Below are 17702 nucleotides of genomic sequence, written 5' to 3' on the forward strand. Positions count from 1 at the left end.
CCCCACCATGCTCCATCCCCACTATGCCCTGAACCCACTATACTGGCTTTTTACGATTTAAGGTGTACATGTTAATTAGGAAAAAATCTGCCAAAAACACAGTTTTCCGGCAATTAAAGAAATATTGTAGTTCCTAATTTTTTCTTCGTTTAATATGTAATGGATACCTATGAGTTTAAACTTCTGACAGATTTTCAACTGAAAGGTTCTAAAATTACTGCTAAACAACGCCCCCAAAAAAAAAACTTGAACTCCCCCTAGGGAAATGGGTATAATTTGACTTTGACACCTATGGCGGCATACCAAATAAATATTCCTTATATTGAGTGGTTCACGATAAAATTATCACTCTGTATATTGATACCACTCTTTTGTTTTATCATATCCGTAAAAAACATTTTTGAAAATATTATTACACAGTTTTATCGTCGTTTTATTTTGCAAAATAATGGTACTTATATTTTGTTTTTTTATACGAAAACATAATATCCATAACACTTTGTTAGTGTGCCATTTATTTGTGTAGTGGTTTAAATTAAATGCGTTTTTTAAAAACTAAAAAAAACACATTTTCATGTAAGGTTTTCTATTCTTGTTTAAACAGTTACATGCTAGTCATAAATTAATGCACGCATCAAAAAATACCACGCAATAAAAAATACATACAAATACCACATATTTTCATTGTTCATATATATTTAAAAAACTAAATTATTTAATGAAAAATATATAAAATTTCAAATAATTAGAGGGCTCGTTTTATTAGGCCATAACGTCCACTGGTCATCAAGTGGTTTATTTCTATCTATTTATATTTTATACAGAGTAATCCATATGCTGTAAAACACTCATTTCTCGGCAAATGTGAATATTTTAAAAATTATTTTTTTTTCGTATACGTGTAGTTATATATTTTACTATTATTGTTCTATACTTGGTTTTTTTCAAATGAACATATGTTTTTTACTCCATAAATAATTATCACAACATTTTTAAATATTTTAGCATTTTAATACTATCAATACGTTTGTTTGCTATATTAAAGTTTTGTTAATATATTTAATTTCCCCCTATTTCTTAGGTTGTCCAAAAAAAACCGTAGCCGTCACTGTGCTTAATGAGGTAGACAAAAACCTCTTGTGTATAGTTATCTAAAAACATTTTATTGTGACGGATGACCGCTGTTATCGACTATAGAATAATGCAAACATAAATATAATTTAGTACAAATTAAAAATAAAACCATTGGTTTTGAATGTCTTATTGTATAGAAAAAGTTTCCAGGTCAAGGTTTTACAACTTCTAAGCTCGTTTTTGTATTTAAATAAATGTTTGTATTCTAGTATAAAATTAAATATTAAGCATTTCCTATTGTTGAGTTTTTCAACAATAATTACATTTAGTTGTTGTATGTCTACAGGAATTATATTAACTGAAAGTGATAAAATTCACTTTAAAGTAAACGCTTCAACGCGAATCTGTAGATCACAGACACAGAACAATCGATAAAAGCACTGTTTTAACATTAATGTGCTTAAAATTGTATTTATTTTTATAATTAGCCCTGCATTAGTTGCGCGTTCTATTATTGTAGTTCACCGATAATAAATTTTATTTTAAATGGTTTTAGGATTTCCTCATCACAATGATAATTATAATACCTTTTATATGTACTAAATTAATTAATATTGTACAACTATGATACAAAATACACAATATATAGGAGAATTAAATAATGTGGTCAAATCATTATTATGTTGCAAAAATACATTTTGATTAGCAAAATTGTAATTGTTCTACATATGTAGACGCGCGACTACTCATGTGATATTTAACTGCGCGACTAATGCAGGGTTAGGATGAATAACCTAATGGCTGATCTTCTATCTACAAACTTTTTTTGTTTCCCATCTCATCGCAATTGACCACAAGACTAAATTTTTTATTAAGAAAAAAAAATCTATCTCGGTTTTAAAAAAGGAAAGGACATTTTTTTTAATTTTTGGACTAATTAAGTACCTTTTTGATACAAATTTATACGAATATTGTAACTGCCCGTTTAACGTTAATTGGGTCAAAGTTTAGGTTTTAACTTTGAAATAACTTTATTATTGTTTTTTATCGGGGATAAGTTATTTGTTGTTTTTCTGAAATGACTGTAGCAATGTAAACAAAGGGCGAATTTGTGTTTGAGCATCCTAGTCTTTTAGGTTTTAATATTATAAGAACTGCCATATTTTGCAAAAACAATTTTTATAGATGTATTGTTGTTTTTCGAAAACTTTTTGATTACTACAACAAGTTTTTTGATACAAACAACTGGCTAAAAAATAATAAAAACAAGCAGTTTTTAACATATTCGCTGTATTGTTTTTTTACTATATACAAGTACAGCAAACAAAAATATATTGCTATTCTGTAAAAAAGCAGTATTTTTTTTGGTTACACAGTGCTTATAGCTGTACAATTGGGTCGACAAACAACAGCTCTTTAAATATCTACATGCTATAATATTTTGTATTCTTTGTTTGTTTTCAGTGGCGCTGTTATCGGGGTACTTACATCAGGGTACAAGACTTTAAGGGGTACGTTTTTGTAGCGACTTTGTATTTGGTGTACTTACATTAAGTGGAGAACGTGACGCCTGTATATATTGTCTCAGTCTAACAAATTGGCAACATAGGCCCAGAGCAAAATTACGTTGCTTAGATTTAAAAAATGGCGTTTAAGTTTAAACACAAATAACTTGTATAAGCATTTTTATTAGTACCATTTAATGTTAAAAATATAAGTTTCTTTTAGTCAAGTCACTCTATAATTATAGTTGACTATTCATTTGTTTAATGTGGCTTAACAAATGAAAAAAGTTAGATTTTATGTTATGTGGTAGCTTTTGTTTTCTAGTTTCTTATATGAATGAAATCATCTTTAAAAAAAAAATGTAGCAATATTTTTATCAATTAAGCAAATGTATTCATATTTGGTTAATATTTTTATTTATAGTAGATCTAATGTCAGATTTAATTTAATTTAAAATTTTGTAATCTAACCCATATTTTGAATTTCTAATGCATAACGGATATTTGATTATGGAATATAAAATTAATTAAACTTGGTGTTTGACTATCGTCCATACATTTTATACCAAATTTTTTCTTCAAAATATTAACGATTGACAAATAAATGCATATAGGTTATAACATGCTAACAATAAATCAAACTTTTTCATTTGTCATTTAATCAAATCAGTCAATGTACATAAATAAAATAAAGTAGTTGTATTGATTTGAAATTTCAACTGTTGTTCACTTGTGCTCTTTTAATTATTATTAAACTAATGTAAATATTTTTTTTATCAATATTCATTTTGCTGTATAATATACTTTTAGTAATAATTTTAGTTTTAAATAGAATGTTTTAATATATACAGGGTGTCCTACAAAGACCTGATAAATGAAATATATTTTGTTTTAGTGAATATTTGAAGATATGTGAACAATTGACCAGACATGTATACGGTATCGCGGTTTCCGACAGTAGGTAAAGAACCGCATCTCCATGTATTATAAAAAAAAAATTAAGGAGTATTACTATTATCTGATTATCGGTTTTATCGACGGACGACGGGGCGAGGTCGATAATATTATTTAATAGTATTTAATATGCTACCTGTTTTGAAATCCCAAATAAATATGGATCAAAACTTCAAATCTTTACAACGTAATAAGTAGAAAACCAATTGATGAAAATTAGAAATTCAAACGCTAAAACTTTTTTAAAAATGTTGTCTACAGATGTATGAAATTAAAAACATACGTTCCCATTTAAAAAACCAAATGCGATACTTGTTTTACATATAAGGGTTGAAGGTAAAAATATTCTAAATATTGAAAAATGTAGTAAAATATGTACCTAAAAGTTTAGAAAAAATAAAATTTTCAAAATATTTATATTTTCCGAGAAAATGAGTGTCTTACGTTAGTTGGATCACCCTGTATATATATAAATATTTATAGATATATATATTATACATACGCATATACAGGGTGATTATTTTATCATGGGCCACTCAATATCTCATAGGGTTTTAACATGAAATTATCGACCAGTCAACATTTTTAATACATTTTTCTCAATTTTAATTACTAATGTAATGTATGTGTTACCATTAAAAATTCGAAAATTTCTATCAAGTATACTAGGTAGAAAGGGGGTAAAAACCGAAAAAAATGTGAAAAATTGAGATCAAATTGTATAAAATCTATGTGAAACACAAAATGAATTTCTTATTAAACTCTATGATTTATTGAGTAGCTCATGATATAAAAATCACCCTGTATAGTATTATAGGATAGAAATCATTATTTATCTTTCTCCGAGACAGTCGAACGAAAAATGGCTTGTCATACATATTTATAAAGTATTTCATAATAAATGTAGTTAAATGGAATTTTACATATTCTCTATACAAATTGGAAAAAAAATATTTTCTAACAAACAATTTTAATTGATATTTAAAAAAGCAACATTAAAAAAAATTGTTATATATTTTAAAAATAAAAATGATACTAAACCACATAAGTCTACAAAATTTCAATAAGAATTTATTTTTTTTATGTAAAAGCTGCACCAAAGTCCTTGCGTTCAACTGTCATCGAGTGACAGTCTTGAATACAAATTTGTTAGATTTTATCGAAAATTATCTTATCTGGATAATAACGAGACAGCGGTGGTAATGGCAAAACAGAAAGTCGACGTCGCTTTGGCTTTGGCTTCGAAATAAGGGCAAAAAATGACCATACTTAGTACATCAGATAATTTACTTGTCGATTGGCTTTATTAAGGAGACGATTTTTTTTTGTCAATTACCGAATTGGAAAAGGGATACGTCCTACCCCTATCCCTTCCCCTCGGAACGACAGGTCTAGTCGACGGCAATCATCATTTCTGCACACCTCGTAAATAAACTAAAAACTAAACGATTTTTTCCACTGTCAACCCTTTAATATGGTTTACACTCGGACCGATCAGCGACATTATTTTAATAATCGCACGGCTTTTAGTATAATACCGTTTCTCGTCAGTGTTCATTTGGTTGCCATCGCATTTTAGCTCTCAACGTCAGCCACACGATCCGATATCCTTAAAGTATAGGTATGTATACCTTTGCCCTCTTTCGAACATTAAATATGGACTTCCATTTACTCCTCATACACTTCATTACTATTGCCGAGACTTACTTACTACATAACGCACCCTTCGCTGCACGACCATGAATTTACATAAACATCTATAATGCAAATTAGCGAATTCAGCAAACCACTGAAATCACAAGAAAATTTTCACGCATTCGTTACATTTACATATTATTGTATCATGATGCTAAAATAACAATTATTATATTATTATTATACTCGACCGGATTGTGGTTGCCAAAAAAAAAAAAAACGTATACTCTCTATTTTATTTACCACTTCCTCTCCGATCATAACCAGTTGTTACTATCTACTAATACATCTTGATTAACTACAAAAATTCCAAGGGTCTCGCATTAATTTAAATTTTCATTGTTCGACTATGTCTAAATTATCACGTTTTTCCAAACAATATCGTACCTTTAGCAACACAAACTGCAGTAGTAAATAAATGTCATCATTATAAGATGGACAATTTTAGGCATGAAAACAAGAAGGTCACGTTTTAGTAATCGAGTTGATCTCAAAATTTTATTTCTGGCTTCTAAAATGTTTGATACACACACAATTGTAGCAACTATTAAATTATTAAAATTATAATAATTTAAAAATCTACATAATAGTTTTGGTATTACATTTACTGCAAATTAATTATTGATTAAATAATTGTTAATTGTCTTAACTACCTTTGGCAGCCCTCAAAAATTCATCCGGGTTCCGATTCTTAAAATCTGGCCAACCGGGATTTAACTGCGTCAAGCATACCACCATAATTGCTAGTCCTTTTTCTTGATTTTCTACCAAGGCTGAACTGATATTGGCTGACGTTTCTACAACGATTTCGTTGATATAATCAATCCATTTTTCCGGTTCGTCCACCTTAAGGGCTGGTAAAAGGGCCAGAGCAAAATCGGTTACTAAACTATTTATATTGGTTACCATTTTTTCATGACTTTGTTGCATTTCTAGTACTGTATCCTCTGGGCTGTCGCTGAACCGATCCATATAACTTATCAAGGCCGTTAACTTTTGTTAAACCGTCGGTCGATCCACGTGCGTCAAAAAGCGAGGAACAAAAAATCGATTAAAAATTTCCAAGAACGCCCGAAGGCGTTCAGTTTGTTCTATCAAAAATGATGTTACGAAGTTCATGTTTCTTTTTTCCTGTTGCTTAACGGGCCACGAAGGCCCAACGCAGCCATCGTGAGATGGTTTCACGAAGTTCGCGTTATTCGGATTTAATTTTGATAGTTGCGTTCGGATCAAGATCGTCGATAAAGCAAAATGCGTGTACACATAATACAATAATACTTTGTTAATACGCAATAACACCTCGTAGTTAAGCCCTTCCAGATTGTCGATATCTATTTCGTATCTATATCTCTCAGCGTACTGTCGTATTGTAATTTCTGTGTCTTCGACTGTAATTATCACTCGTTTGGATACTCACGGCATCTTCGTTGTCGGATTCCATCAACGCCGTCCATTTCAGTATGTCGATGCATGTAAAATGAAGTGGAGTGCCGCGCATCAACGGACCACTGTTAGGTTTCATTTTGAAAATGGCGATGGACGCCAGGCACCAAAGTTCAAGCCGCGTGTTTTCCTTTAATGTTTGCGATTTATTAACGCTCAACCCATCCGGAAGGAGTGCATCGCCTATGATGTCTTTGAACTTGTTCTTCATGTCATTTTGAATGTGACCAACAACGAATTGGCCAACGGCGTTGCGCGCGTCATACTAGTAACGGTCGTTCGGTGCTTGAATAGGACCGCAAAAAAATAAATACAGCCTCATCAACGGTTTAATGTCGAGTTTATGTTGGAGCAACAAAGTAATGGAATTGTTCAGTAAATTTTGTTTTATCGATATCAAGTCGACGAATTTCGATAGTGGATAAGTTTTATTGGTATTGTCCATTCGTAAACAGTTGATTAAATGTCGTTTTAGAATACTGAAAAGGTTTTCGCGAAACTCCACAATGTCTATATTCTCATACTAAATTTCGTCCGGCTCACCGAATTCTAATATTGATTTTTTGGCGTTCAGTTTGGTTATTACATTTTTAAAAAAAATCCCATTAGATCCGTATAGAAGTAGGCTTCGTGCGAGTGATGGCGCTATTAAGGACGTAAAAGCTGCGGTATCGACCACTACTGTTCTGGGATAGCGTTAATATCTACTTCAGCAGGTGCCACCAAAATTATACGTTTAAATAGCTAAAGAAAACCATTTTTTAAACAGTTTAAAACAACACTATTAGGTTATTTATATTACTTCGTAATTTTCTGAAAATGCGAACGGCAGTAACACGTATATACACTATCGGTCTGGGATCAAATTTTAACAACTGCCATGATAGGGTAGACTCCTTAGATTTATCTACAATAATATCCCAATCTTCATCATTGACCGAAACATGAATAGTGTAACCACAGGCTCGGCTTTCGCCACAATTAAGCAGCATCCTATAAATAATTATAATACTCCTGATCTTATTGCCAGAGTCGACCATAAATTATTTTTTAAACAATAAAAAGTTGTATTCCAGGCGTAAACAATATAACAAATAAATACTAAAAACCAAAGTACATGTTAAATGTTATTTAAGCGATTACCTCATTGAACTAAGCATATACGGTTGGGCGAGTTGAATTTGTAAACATTCTGGTTGACTTATGACTATGGACCAATCCATAGATGGTAAAGTAACATTGTACTTTGGTGCTAATAGGATTTAAATCAGTACATTAGACAAATATGTTTTTGTTTTATATTAATCAGTGAATGAGTACGTATTGTCCTTACCCACTAATCCGTTTTTGATTTCTACCAAGTGCAATTTTTCCGTATTGTACATGACTTTCAAAAAGTTAAAACTCTTATTACTAGTATTATTGGTGCCAACAATACGGATGTACCTAACAAATCTTCGGTTAATCCATAAACGTTGAATTGACCGACAATGATAATTTGAATGATCTATCACACGCAACCAATTGTGGCTATCCATCGATACTTGAATGTAATAAGTGTAAGATCTAAATAATCAAATAATTCGATCAAATGAACGGTCGTGTATTTTTTTATAAACAAAGTTATAAAAGGGAAATTATTTTTAAATAGTTCGGTGCTTAAACAACATATTTTTGATTATGGATAAAAAAACTATATTTTTTTTGAGAATAAATTCAATTCGCGAATAAACAAAATTATGATTATTGTATGATATTATTTGTGATAAAAATATATATTAGTTCACATTTTTTTTTAAATAAAATTACATTAAATCTTTGATTAGAAATATTGATAAGTGAACCATACTTTGCTTGTTTGTCGCTTAACTCCATTTCAATATAGTTTATTTTCGATGGATGATCCAACGTGATCATTGTACCGCCATCAATTTGAAAAAGCTCTTTGAGTGTATCTTCAGCGAAATTCACATTAGGTTCTAAAGAATATAGTAATTGGTACTAACATAATTTGCTAAATAAATAGTTGCAATAGGCATACCTAGTCGTCCTCGACCATAAAATGCTTGTGGGAGGGATTCTATACTCAATTTGATGACATCCAAAATACTCGAATCCGAACTAACCAGCTCTGATCGCCTAACTTCCGACAGCTCTTCATCATCCATAAGCTGATATCTGACTGCTGATAAAATTTTGGTTTTAGCTTCAGCATCAATTTCGTCTTTTTTTTTTTTATCCAGCGACAAACCACACGGAATATATCCAAATCATTAACATACACCATGTCACGATTAAGAATTAGAAGTAATGCTTCCTAAAAAAAAAAAAATTCTGTCACAACTGGTTACCTAACACGAGCAATACTGATATTTAATATGGAAAAATCGTTACGGGCGTCAAAGAAAAGGAATCTTCAGATTGCAATACATCCAAAGCTAGAATGTCGATAAAATTAAGTGATTCGATTACGAGTTCTTTGATTTGATAGTAAAGTCCCACAACAAACAACGAACTTGTATTGTGTTCATCGATTTTACTCAGTAAATACTCAGACAGTGAAAATTGTAAGTTTGAAAAACGATATACATTCAAGAGAATTAATAATTTCACAATAACTTTACTCTATAAAATTTAAAAAAACATGTGTATTTGGATAATCGTGTTCTGAATAATATTTTTTTTTCCAATTTAACACATAAATTACAACCGATTGACCGAACGATCCTTAAAAAAACGCACAACGTTGAAAAAGGTACTTTTTTGGTCTTTAAATACCGGTCATCTAAGTCGACTATAATTTACCTCTAGAGTACTTAAATCCACTCTACCAGAATAAATATATTTAAGGAGAACATTGACTGAGGTTGCTGATCCTTCTTTTATTGGCACCTCCTTTAGACGGGAATCTTTATGATCTCCAAACAGCAATGCGCTAAAAAATATACACAATATTAGTACAAAAATGCATTATATTCGCTATTTAAAAAAATTAAATTGACAAATTTGTATGTGTTGTGCTTATTAGGGTATTATTACTAAGAGAATACTAGAAAAAACTGTTAAGCAAACTTATGGTTAAATATATAGTAAACATATAAATTCTACTTGAACCCTAAACCATAAAACAAGGTTAACAAGGTTATTACCTTGTTAAACTGAAAACACTTGTCAAACATAGTCGGAATAAGTACTATATTATTTCTATATTATAACAAAATTTTAGAAAACAAAATCAAGACGCGACGCTTAAAGGTATCTTTTGTTGTTTTCGGATCGGGTTCCAAGTTTAAGTACACAACTCGCAGACGAGCAAAAATGAAAAATTAACGTTGGCCTGTTCCGAAATAGACTCTCTTGGTGATGTAAACCTGCGCGCCTAAGTTGCAATGGGATGGTGACCGGACGCTATTCCGTCTCGGTTCAGATGAAACCACTCCAACTACCGGAGACCGTGAACAAAAATTAGATATGTATAATATATATATATATATATATATATATATAGGTATATTAATAATATTATGTGCTTTATAATAACACATAATAAACGCTGAATGTACCGTAATGGCTTGCCACCGAGCAATCGTCATCGCGGTCGTCGTACCTCTGCGGTTGTTTCTCGTTTGGGTTTTTTATTCTATTATTTTTTATTACCACTAAAAAACACCTACGACGATATTAGAGTAACTACAGTGGAGCACACGGAATTAGAGGACGGGAAGAAGACGTTAACCGAAGCGACGGGCGAGCAGCACCTACATTCGGGGTTGGTCATGCGGTGTTGGACCGGTCACGGTCTGGCGGTCCAAACGGTAATAATATTATATACTTAAGGGTATTAAAAATAAGAAAAAAAAACTCCTAAGAACGTGAACGTGTACCGCAACGAGACGTTTGCACAGACGCTTGTTTACTCAACTTATAGTTAAGAAAAACAAAACCACCATCTTGAATTTTTAATTCCTCTTAGGCAGTGTCCCTTGTATATGGGTTTTGGAGAGTTTTTATGTAGTGGAGACCGTATCGAATGAGTAAAAAAAAAAAACTTGCCATAGCGCAGTGTACATAATATCATACTTAATTTCAAAATCACGAGCAAAAATGTCATTTTCATGTTTTAATTGCAACATTTTCGTTAAAAATAATGTTTTAAAAGTTTTGTAATAAACTTTTTTAAACTAACTACAGGTATTTTAAGTTGACTAATAATTATTATATTCAAAAACCGAGTGAATACTGTAATTTCCGGAATTTATTTCGTCGTTAAAGTTAAATGTTTAAAACATTAACAATTGTAAAAACATCAGTCTTGTAATGAAATATGTTTGATCTAACGAAAACACTCGATCTAGATTAAACAAATTGTTGTCTTCTAATTAGTTTATTGTACATTATAATATAATATTTTGTTTAAAATACAATGGTTTTTTTTTCTCCGATTGGTACACACCGAGTAGCATCGCTGTATTATTTCAAAATATATATATCGACTGGCGCCTACAATACAAAAACATTTGTACTAACAAAAAATATACGAAGGTTATGAGTCACATACGAACATAACTGTTCGTTTACTAACACATAGCAAGCCTGGATATACTATATTATATTTTAAGGCAGTTTCAATAGATTTTGAAGAAAAATGGACAAATAATAGGAACTTTTGGTGATGTCTTTTTTAATGTTGGTTAGGCAGTTAAAGCATCTGCGTCTAAAAACACATAAAAAAACTATAATGGTAAACATAATAACGTAAACCAATACCCTTTTAGCTATGTATCCAAACAAAAAACACTTGTGGTAAATGAAGTAAAATATTTTCAAAATAGTATGTTATTCAAATCTGTACCCAACAAAGCAAAAAACCGTACAGAGTTCCCGTTTATTACGATTGCTAGTTTATAACTGTTCGGATCTATTATAGATTTTTAAAAAACTTTATTATCATATTGTACTGTATCATATTGGAAAATAATATTACGAAAATGATTTCCACAAAGTGTTGTGTCCTATTTGTTATTTTCATATTCCAACATAAGATGCTCATGTGCGACGATAATCATAAAGAAGAACGTGAAAAACTACTAACACAGTTGAAACAAGTGAGTAAACTTAATACTGGATATAAGACGCAGAACGATGAGTTAGCAGTAACCGATTTCACTAGTTTATCTAATGAAAACCTAAGGCAAGCAATAACATCCAGATTCGACCAACTGAAATTCAGTTATCTTTTCAGTGCGCATTATCATTTTTCAATAGTAGAACAAATTTTTCAAGCAGCAGACGATTCTTTACTAGTAACAGATTTGATTTCATTCTTTGACGAATCCGTGAAAATGGTTAGTACTTTTATCGATGTGAAAGGAATACAGGTGTCAGAAGTATGGTTAGTTTACAATCACACAATAACCATGAGCAAATGCTTTCAATTACCTTTGATAAAAAGGTGGATACAATGCGGTATTCGGAGAAATATAATGCATCAAAATAATTTCGTTGTCACTGAACTCAACAAATATCTGGAGACTAATAATTGTTACGGTGAAAATAATTTCATCATAAATTCTGGAAAGTTAGTTACATATGATCATAGCGCACGTAAGTTAATTCTTGATAATAAAACTTTGCTAAACCAATTACACAAGGGCAATCTGGAAAATGGCCTTAAAAGTTTTATCAACCCAAACATTAATGAAGCATTTTTAAAAACCGCAATCGAAGAAATATATATTAAATTTCTAATCCGTTTTAGAACATATGCATCTTGTTATGTATATGAATATAATTGGAATATATTGAATCAAGCAATGAAGCCTTATTTAGAGTTTCCTAAACATCATGGTTTCAAAGGATTACTCATGTTTGGAAAACTTAATTTAATGATTATTGACATATTAAGATTTGTGTTGTTGCGAACCACATGGCAATTCTTAATTCAATTAAATAATATAATTAAGAGCAACTATAACCCGTATGTTCATTGTACTACCAGATTAAAAGAAAGCGTCAATTTTTATATAAGAGATTTTCAATTGATATTACAAAACGGTATTGATTTGTTAAATTTAAATGATGACGATATCTTCCATGAACTCAATACTATCTTAAAAAAAGGTATAGACCATTATAATCATTTTAACCAAGACATTATGGTTGAAAAAATTAAAAATGAATATAATAGAGTATCCACTATTTTAGGTCTGCATCCATTAGAATATATGGAACCATCAAACTTTATTCAATACCATTTAAGTACAGCAGAAGGATTTATTAATGAGACTAAACGCTACATTGGAGATTCGCTCGAGTTTAAATTATATCAATCATACTTGAAGTTTATCAGAGACTATAGCGATCGTATTTCGATGTTTTTGAATCCTAAAACTGTTGAAAAACCCGTTTAAACGTTGTTTTTTAACTGCTGAATTTAAATATCCCATGCTTTAATACAATCAAGGCATTTTGTTAAAATTATGTTAGAAATAATTATTAAAAAGTTTTACAATTAACATTTTAAAATTAATTGCAGGTATTTTTAGTTGACTAATTATTATATTCAAAAACATAGAGAATACCGTATTTTTTGGAAATTAATTTCAGCATTAAAGTTAAGTTTTTATAACAATAACAATTGTTAAAAAAACATAAGTCTTACGATTAATTATGTTTGATGAAAATTGTTTTCATCCAATTAATGTATTATGCAATGTTAATAAAGTATTTAGTTTAAAACACAATCGTTTGTATTTATTTGTTCGACAAATGGTACACACTAAAAGTCTATGCATCCATTTATTTATCTTTTTTATTTTGTAGCTTCAGCCCAACATGTGTAAATGAGTAAAATATATTATTTTTATATTATTCATTTTTATGTCGCTTTTAGTCGGAATACTGTATAATACTTTTATAATATTGATATTAAACACATATGGCTCTGGCACGTTTTTTAAAGAGTCTTACAAAGTTGTGAAAAACTTCTGAGTTCTGTACTTTTGTATAGTTATCTAAAAAGTTGTTACAATATAAGTTTCAAGTTATTTGAATTACATTTTCTTTATTAATTCAAAACTTGTTAAAAATGTTTTACTTTATATATTATGCTCTTAACCGTCCGATAAGTTATACTTTATACACACATTAATAGGTACAGGCATTGACTGATAAGCATGGAGTTTTTTATGAACTTTTTCTTATTGTACATTTTTTAAGTCTAACAAAAAAAAAGACTCTTCATATTTGCCACCTCCCCCCGGGGAATAGTAGGGTCAGGGCATAGTGTTAAAGGGGTTGTCACCTGATTACAGGAACTATTACAACTATAAAGTGATCAATTCACTTTCAAATTAAGGATTTATTAAAATAATTAATTTTTTTTTTCATCATTTATAACGCATATAGGATCTATTTTTTTGAAAAAACATGTTTCTACTTCGATCAGAACTTACGTAAAAATACTCTAGTTTAAGTCTTGAATAACATTAGAATTCCTAGAAAACTCAAATAGAAGTATACTTAGCTTCATTACGTTTGAATAGAATGAGTTAATTTTAACCAAAAATACCCAGTTGTTGACGCCCGTTAAAGGTACTATATATTTTTAAGCAATTTCAATCGTTTTTAAAGTAAAATAGAGGAATTATAGGAACTTTTGGGGATGTGTTGTCGGTAAAAAGGTTAGAACAGCTGTGTCCAAAAACACATAAAAAAACTATAATGGTAAACATAATAACGTAATACCCTTTTAGCTATGTATCGGAACAAAAAACACTTGTGGTTGATGTATTAAGTAAAATATTTTCAAAATAGTATGTTATTCAAATCTGTACCCAACAAAGCAAAAAACCGTACAGAGTTCCCGTTTATTACGATTGCTAGCTTATAACTGTTCGGATCTATTATAGATTTTTAAAAAACTTTATTATCATATTGTACTGTATCATATTGGAAAATAATATTACGAAAATGATTTCCACAAAGTGTTGTGTCCTATTTGTTATTTTCATATTCCAACATAAGATAAAATATACTTAAAGGGGAGTCTAAGTGTTACATCAATTGTGGGGAAAACGAGAGATAGGGTTGAGATAGTAGTTCAGTGAGAGTTGTGATGAAGATATGAATGTAGAAGCAAAGAGAGGAAACGAAGGTGTAGGACTAGGGTGGCCGACCGAGATGACAGAACGTGAAACACTACCCCGCCTAAGAATCATTTGTATTTTTACAATTAATTCTCTTTAGAATCATTAATATTTTTTTCCCTCATAAAGTCAGTTCATCCTATGAAGTCTGCTGTGTGAATCTCAGATCTGATCTTTTGTATTTATCGCTATATAGTTGTGTTATTATGTAACTATTGTTTTTGGCGGCAGGCCGTTACCTGAGGTTTAAAAATAGAGCGTAATGCGCGATTATAAAAATAATTACATTTTTTTACTTCGTGTGTTGCAAAGAATTCCGTTCAAAGAGTGTATTTTTCCATACTGCAGTGTGTTGTTGTTTGGTGCATCGATTAATCTTGTCGGAGGACGGTACAAATTAATATATAGAACGCTGGTGTACATTATTTTTGAACATAAAAACCTGGCACAGGACACCGACTTGTGTTGAAAACAACTCTGTCCATGATATATATATCTCATTATACCAGTAACCCAATAAAAAAACATCAAACAAAATAATATACTTTATTGGACACGGAAAAAAGCTGTAAACAATTAACGAGATGTCAAGAGACGGATTAAGAACCCGCCAAAAAAAGTCTTGTCCGAAAAGCCACATAATAATATATGTGAGTTTGGATCGTTCGTATATTATTATAACTATTATATGGCTGTCGTCGTTCGCTACAAATAAAGACTGTTCTAACCCTTTTTATTGCTTAGAACTGGCTTCGTTTTTTTGTTTCTCGAGCAATTATAATTAATTTGGGCTTATAAAACATAAGAGTTGTACAATTATTATCTAACCCAACTCCTACTTCGTTCATCTTTATTAAATGAAGTGTTAAAGGAGGTAAATCCAGTGTGAATCCAATGATATTGTTGGAGCTTTAAATATACTGATTGTACAGGATAGAATTTTTTGAAAAAATATTTTGTGATTTTGATTTTTTAGTCTTCTTAGCTGATATTGTTTACCCTGTTCGCCCATCTGCTCCATGTCTTCTATTTTCATTTTTATTTGGACGCATGTAAAAGACCCGCGGTTGCATATTTTCGAGTTAACACCAAACATTTCCTGGTCTTAAATAAAAAAAACCGTTTTTTTGCTAACTCTAGTTTGTGATCAGCACTAGTGACAGTGGAATAATGATTATACCGATGGTTCAACGCCAAAACTGTGGTCTGAACTACGTGTACATCCTTTTGTTTCGACAGACGATTAAAATTGATCCGTCCAAGCTTGTAACACGTGTACGCAAGAAGGGTATAATTTTTATGGTTTAGGGTTCAAGTAGATTTTATATGTTTACTAAGAGAATACTATACTAATTGATCAGATTTTATTACCTGAAATAATCACTGCGTGATGCTAACACACTACGATGGGCGTGAAATCGTCTTTTATCTACAACTAAAACAACATCAGAATACCTATAAAAAATATTGAAGTATATGATTAATACACTTATGAATACTAAACATGAATAATGATTTATATATTATATTCGCTCCAATATAAAAAACTTTTTCTTTATATAATAAACTAATTGAAGAACTAAACCATATGTGTAAATCTAAAGTAATAAAAAAGGTAACGATTCCTATAGAATGAGTTAATTCACTTGTCCTTGTAACTCTACTGAAAATAATGATGCCATTAGATGATAGTTGCAGCTAGCAAACTAATTATTCAAATTCTCCTATAGTTATTAAACAGCAAAAGGTAGTAATTAGACACGGTAAGAAAATAGTAAAACTTAAGATATATTTATGTTAATTGTTGATAATTTGTATGATTTATAAATACTTGTATCGTTTATATGTATCTTATTTTTCATTTATATGTTTTATTTTATTACCTTATTTGTTTTTATATGTGATAATATTATAGTTTATGTCTAGAATGTTTTGTTTATGAGAATTATTTTAATTTACTAGATTGTATTCTTTATAATTTTTTTAGAGGGCATGTTAAAGTAGGCAACACTGTTACAGTGTTATCATACAATATCATATATATATACAACTCTCGGCACACACACGTAAAGTTGTAACCATTAAATAAAATGTAATGTTCTGAATAAATAAAAACCACCAGTCTTTTTCACCTATTGAATCTTATATATATATATATATTATAAAATGTCGTAATATAACACATACTTTTCATTTTCATACAAATTGGTAATGTCATTGACCAAAGAGGGAACGTGATCGATTTGCTCAGAACCTGGTGGATTAGAGGGGGACGATGCATAACCGGTAGGACTAGAAAATGCTAAAAAATAAAACACATTTTGCAAACGAATATGAATAGTTTATTTACGGCATAACTTAGCATTCATCAATTTGATTAAGTATTTTTTAAATTGTTTAAATAAAATAGAAATGATAGTTTTTTTGTGCAATTGTATTATAGTTTTATAATTGTAAAATAATCTAATAATTTTAGCACTCGATATAAAATTAAGAACAGATTTTGAAAACCTTCTGAAAAACTTGTTAAAAATTATCTAATTAGACTACACACGATCTTTTTTGAGCTTATCTTAGACATTATAACTTGTCAGTAAGACGGTTTGTGTTCAGAACTAACGACTTAAGATTATATGCTTCGATTATAAGAAGACGATTATTTATGTAGACCTATATGAAATATATTACTTACCTGGAGCTGACTTTAAAACGATGAGCGCCATAAAATAAACAAACATCATTGTGTTATACGTGTTAATATGGTTTATGAATTCTATACAAAACACTGAGAAAAAAACAAAGCGCCGTCCACAGATATTGTAAACCAACCGATATATATATGTCTGTTGTACGTATTTTGTGTGACGCAGGAATGAATTTCATT

General features: G+C 30.2%; 1 protein-coding gene across 1 annotated transcript; it reads left to right on the forward strand.

Moving 5' to 3' along the window:
- The first annotated feature begins 11616 nt into the window (after positions 1 to 11616).
- Positions 11617 to 13129, forward strand: LOC126841205 (uncharacterized). Its single transcript, XM_050577528.1, has 2 exons — positions 11617 to 12791; positions 12876 to 13129. Exons 1-2 carry the CDS (start codon positions 11660 to 11662, stop codon positions 13079 to 13081), a joined length of 1338 nt encoding a protein of 445 aa, XP_050433485.1. The 5' UTR covers positions 11617 to 11659; the 3' UTR covers positions 13082 to 13129.
- The last annotated feature ends 4573 nt before the right edge of the window (positions 13130 to 17702 follow it).

This window comes from Adelges cooleyi, unplaced genomic scaffold, assembly GCF_023614345.1.
Source record: "Adelges cooleyi isolate 19-005CV unplaced genomic scaffold, UGA_ACOO_1.1 ACOO_flye_CR_arks_rails_tigmint_CR_PRNA_378, whole genome shotgun sequence".
In the NCBI taxonomy this organism is placed as follows: domain Eukaryota; kingdom Metazoa; phylum Arthropoda; class Insecta; order Hemiptera; family Adelgidae; genus Adelges; species Adelges cooleyi.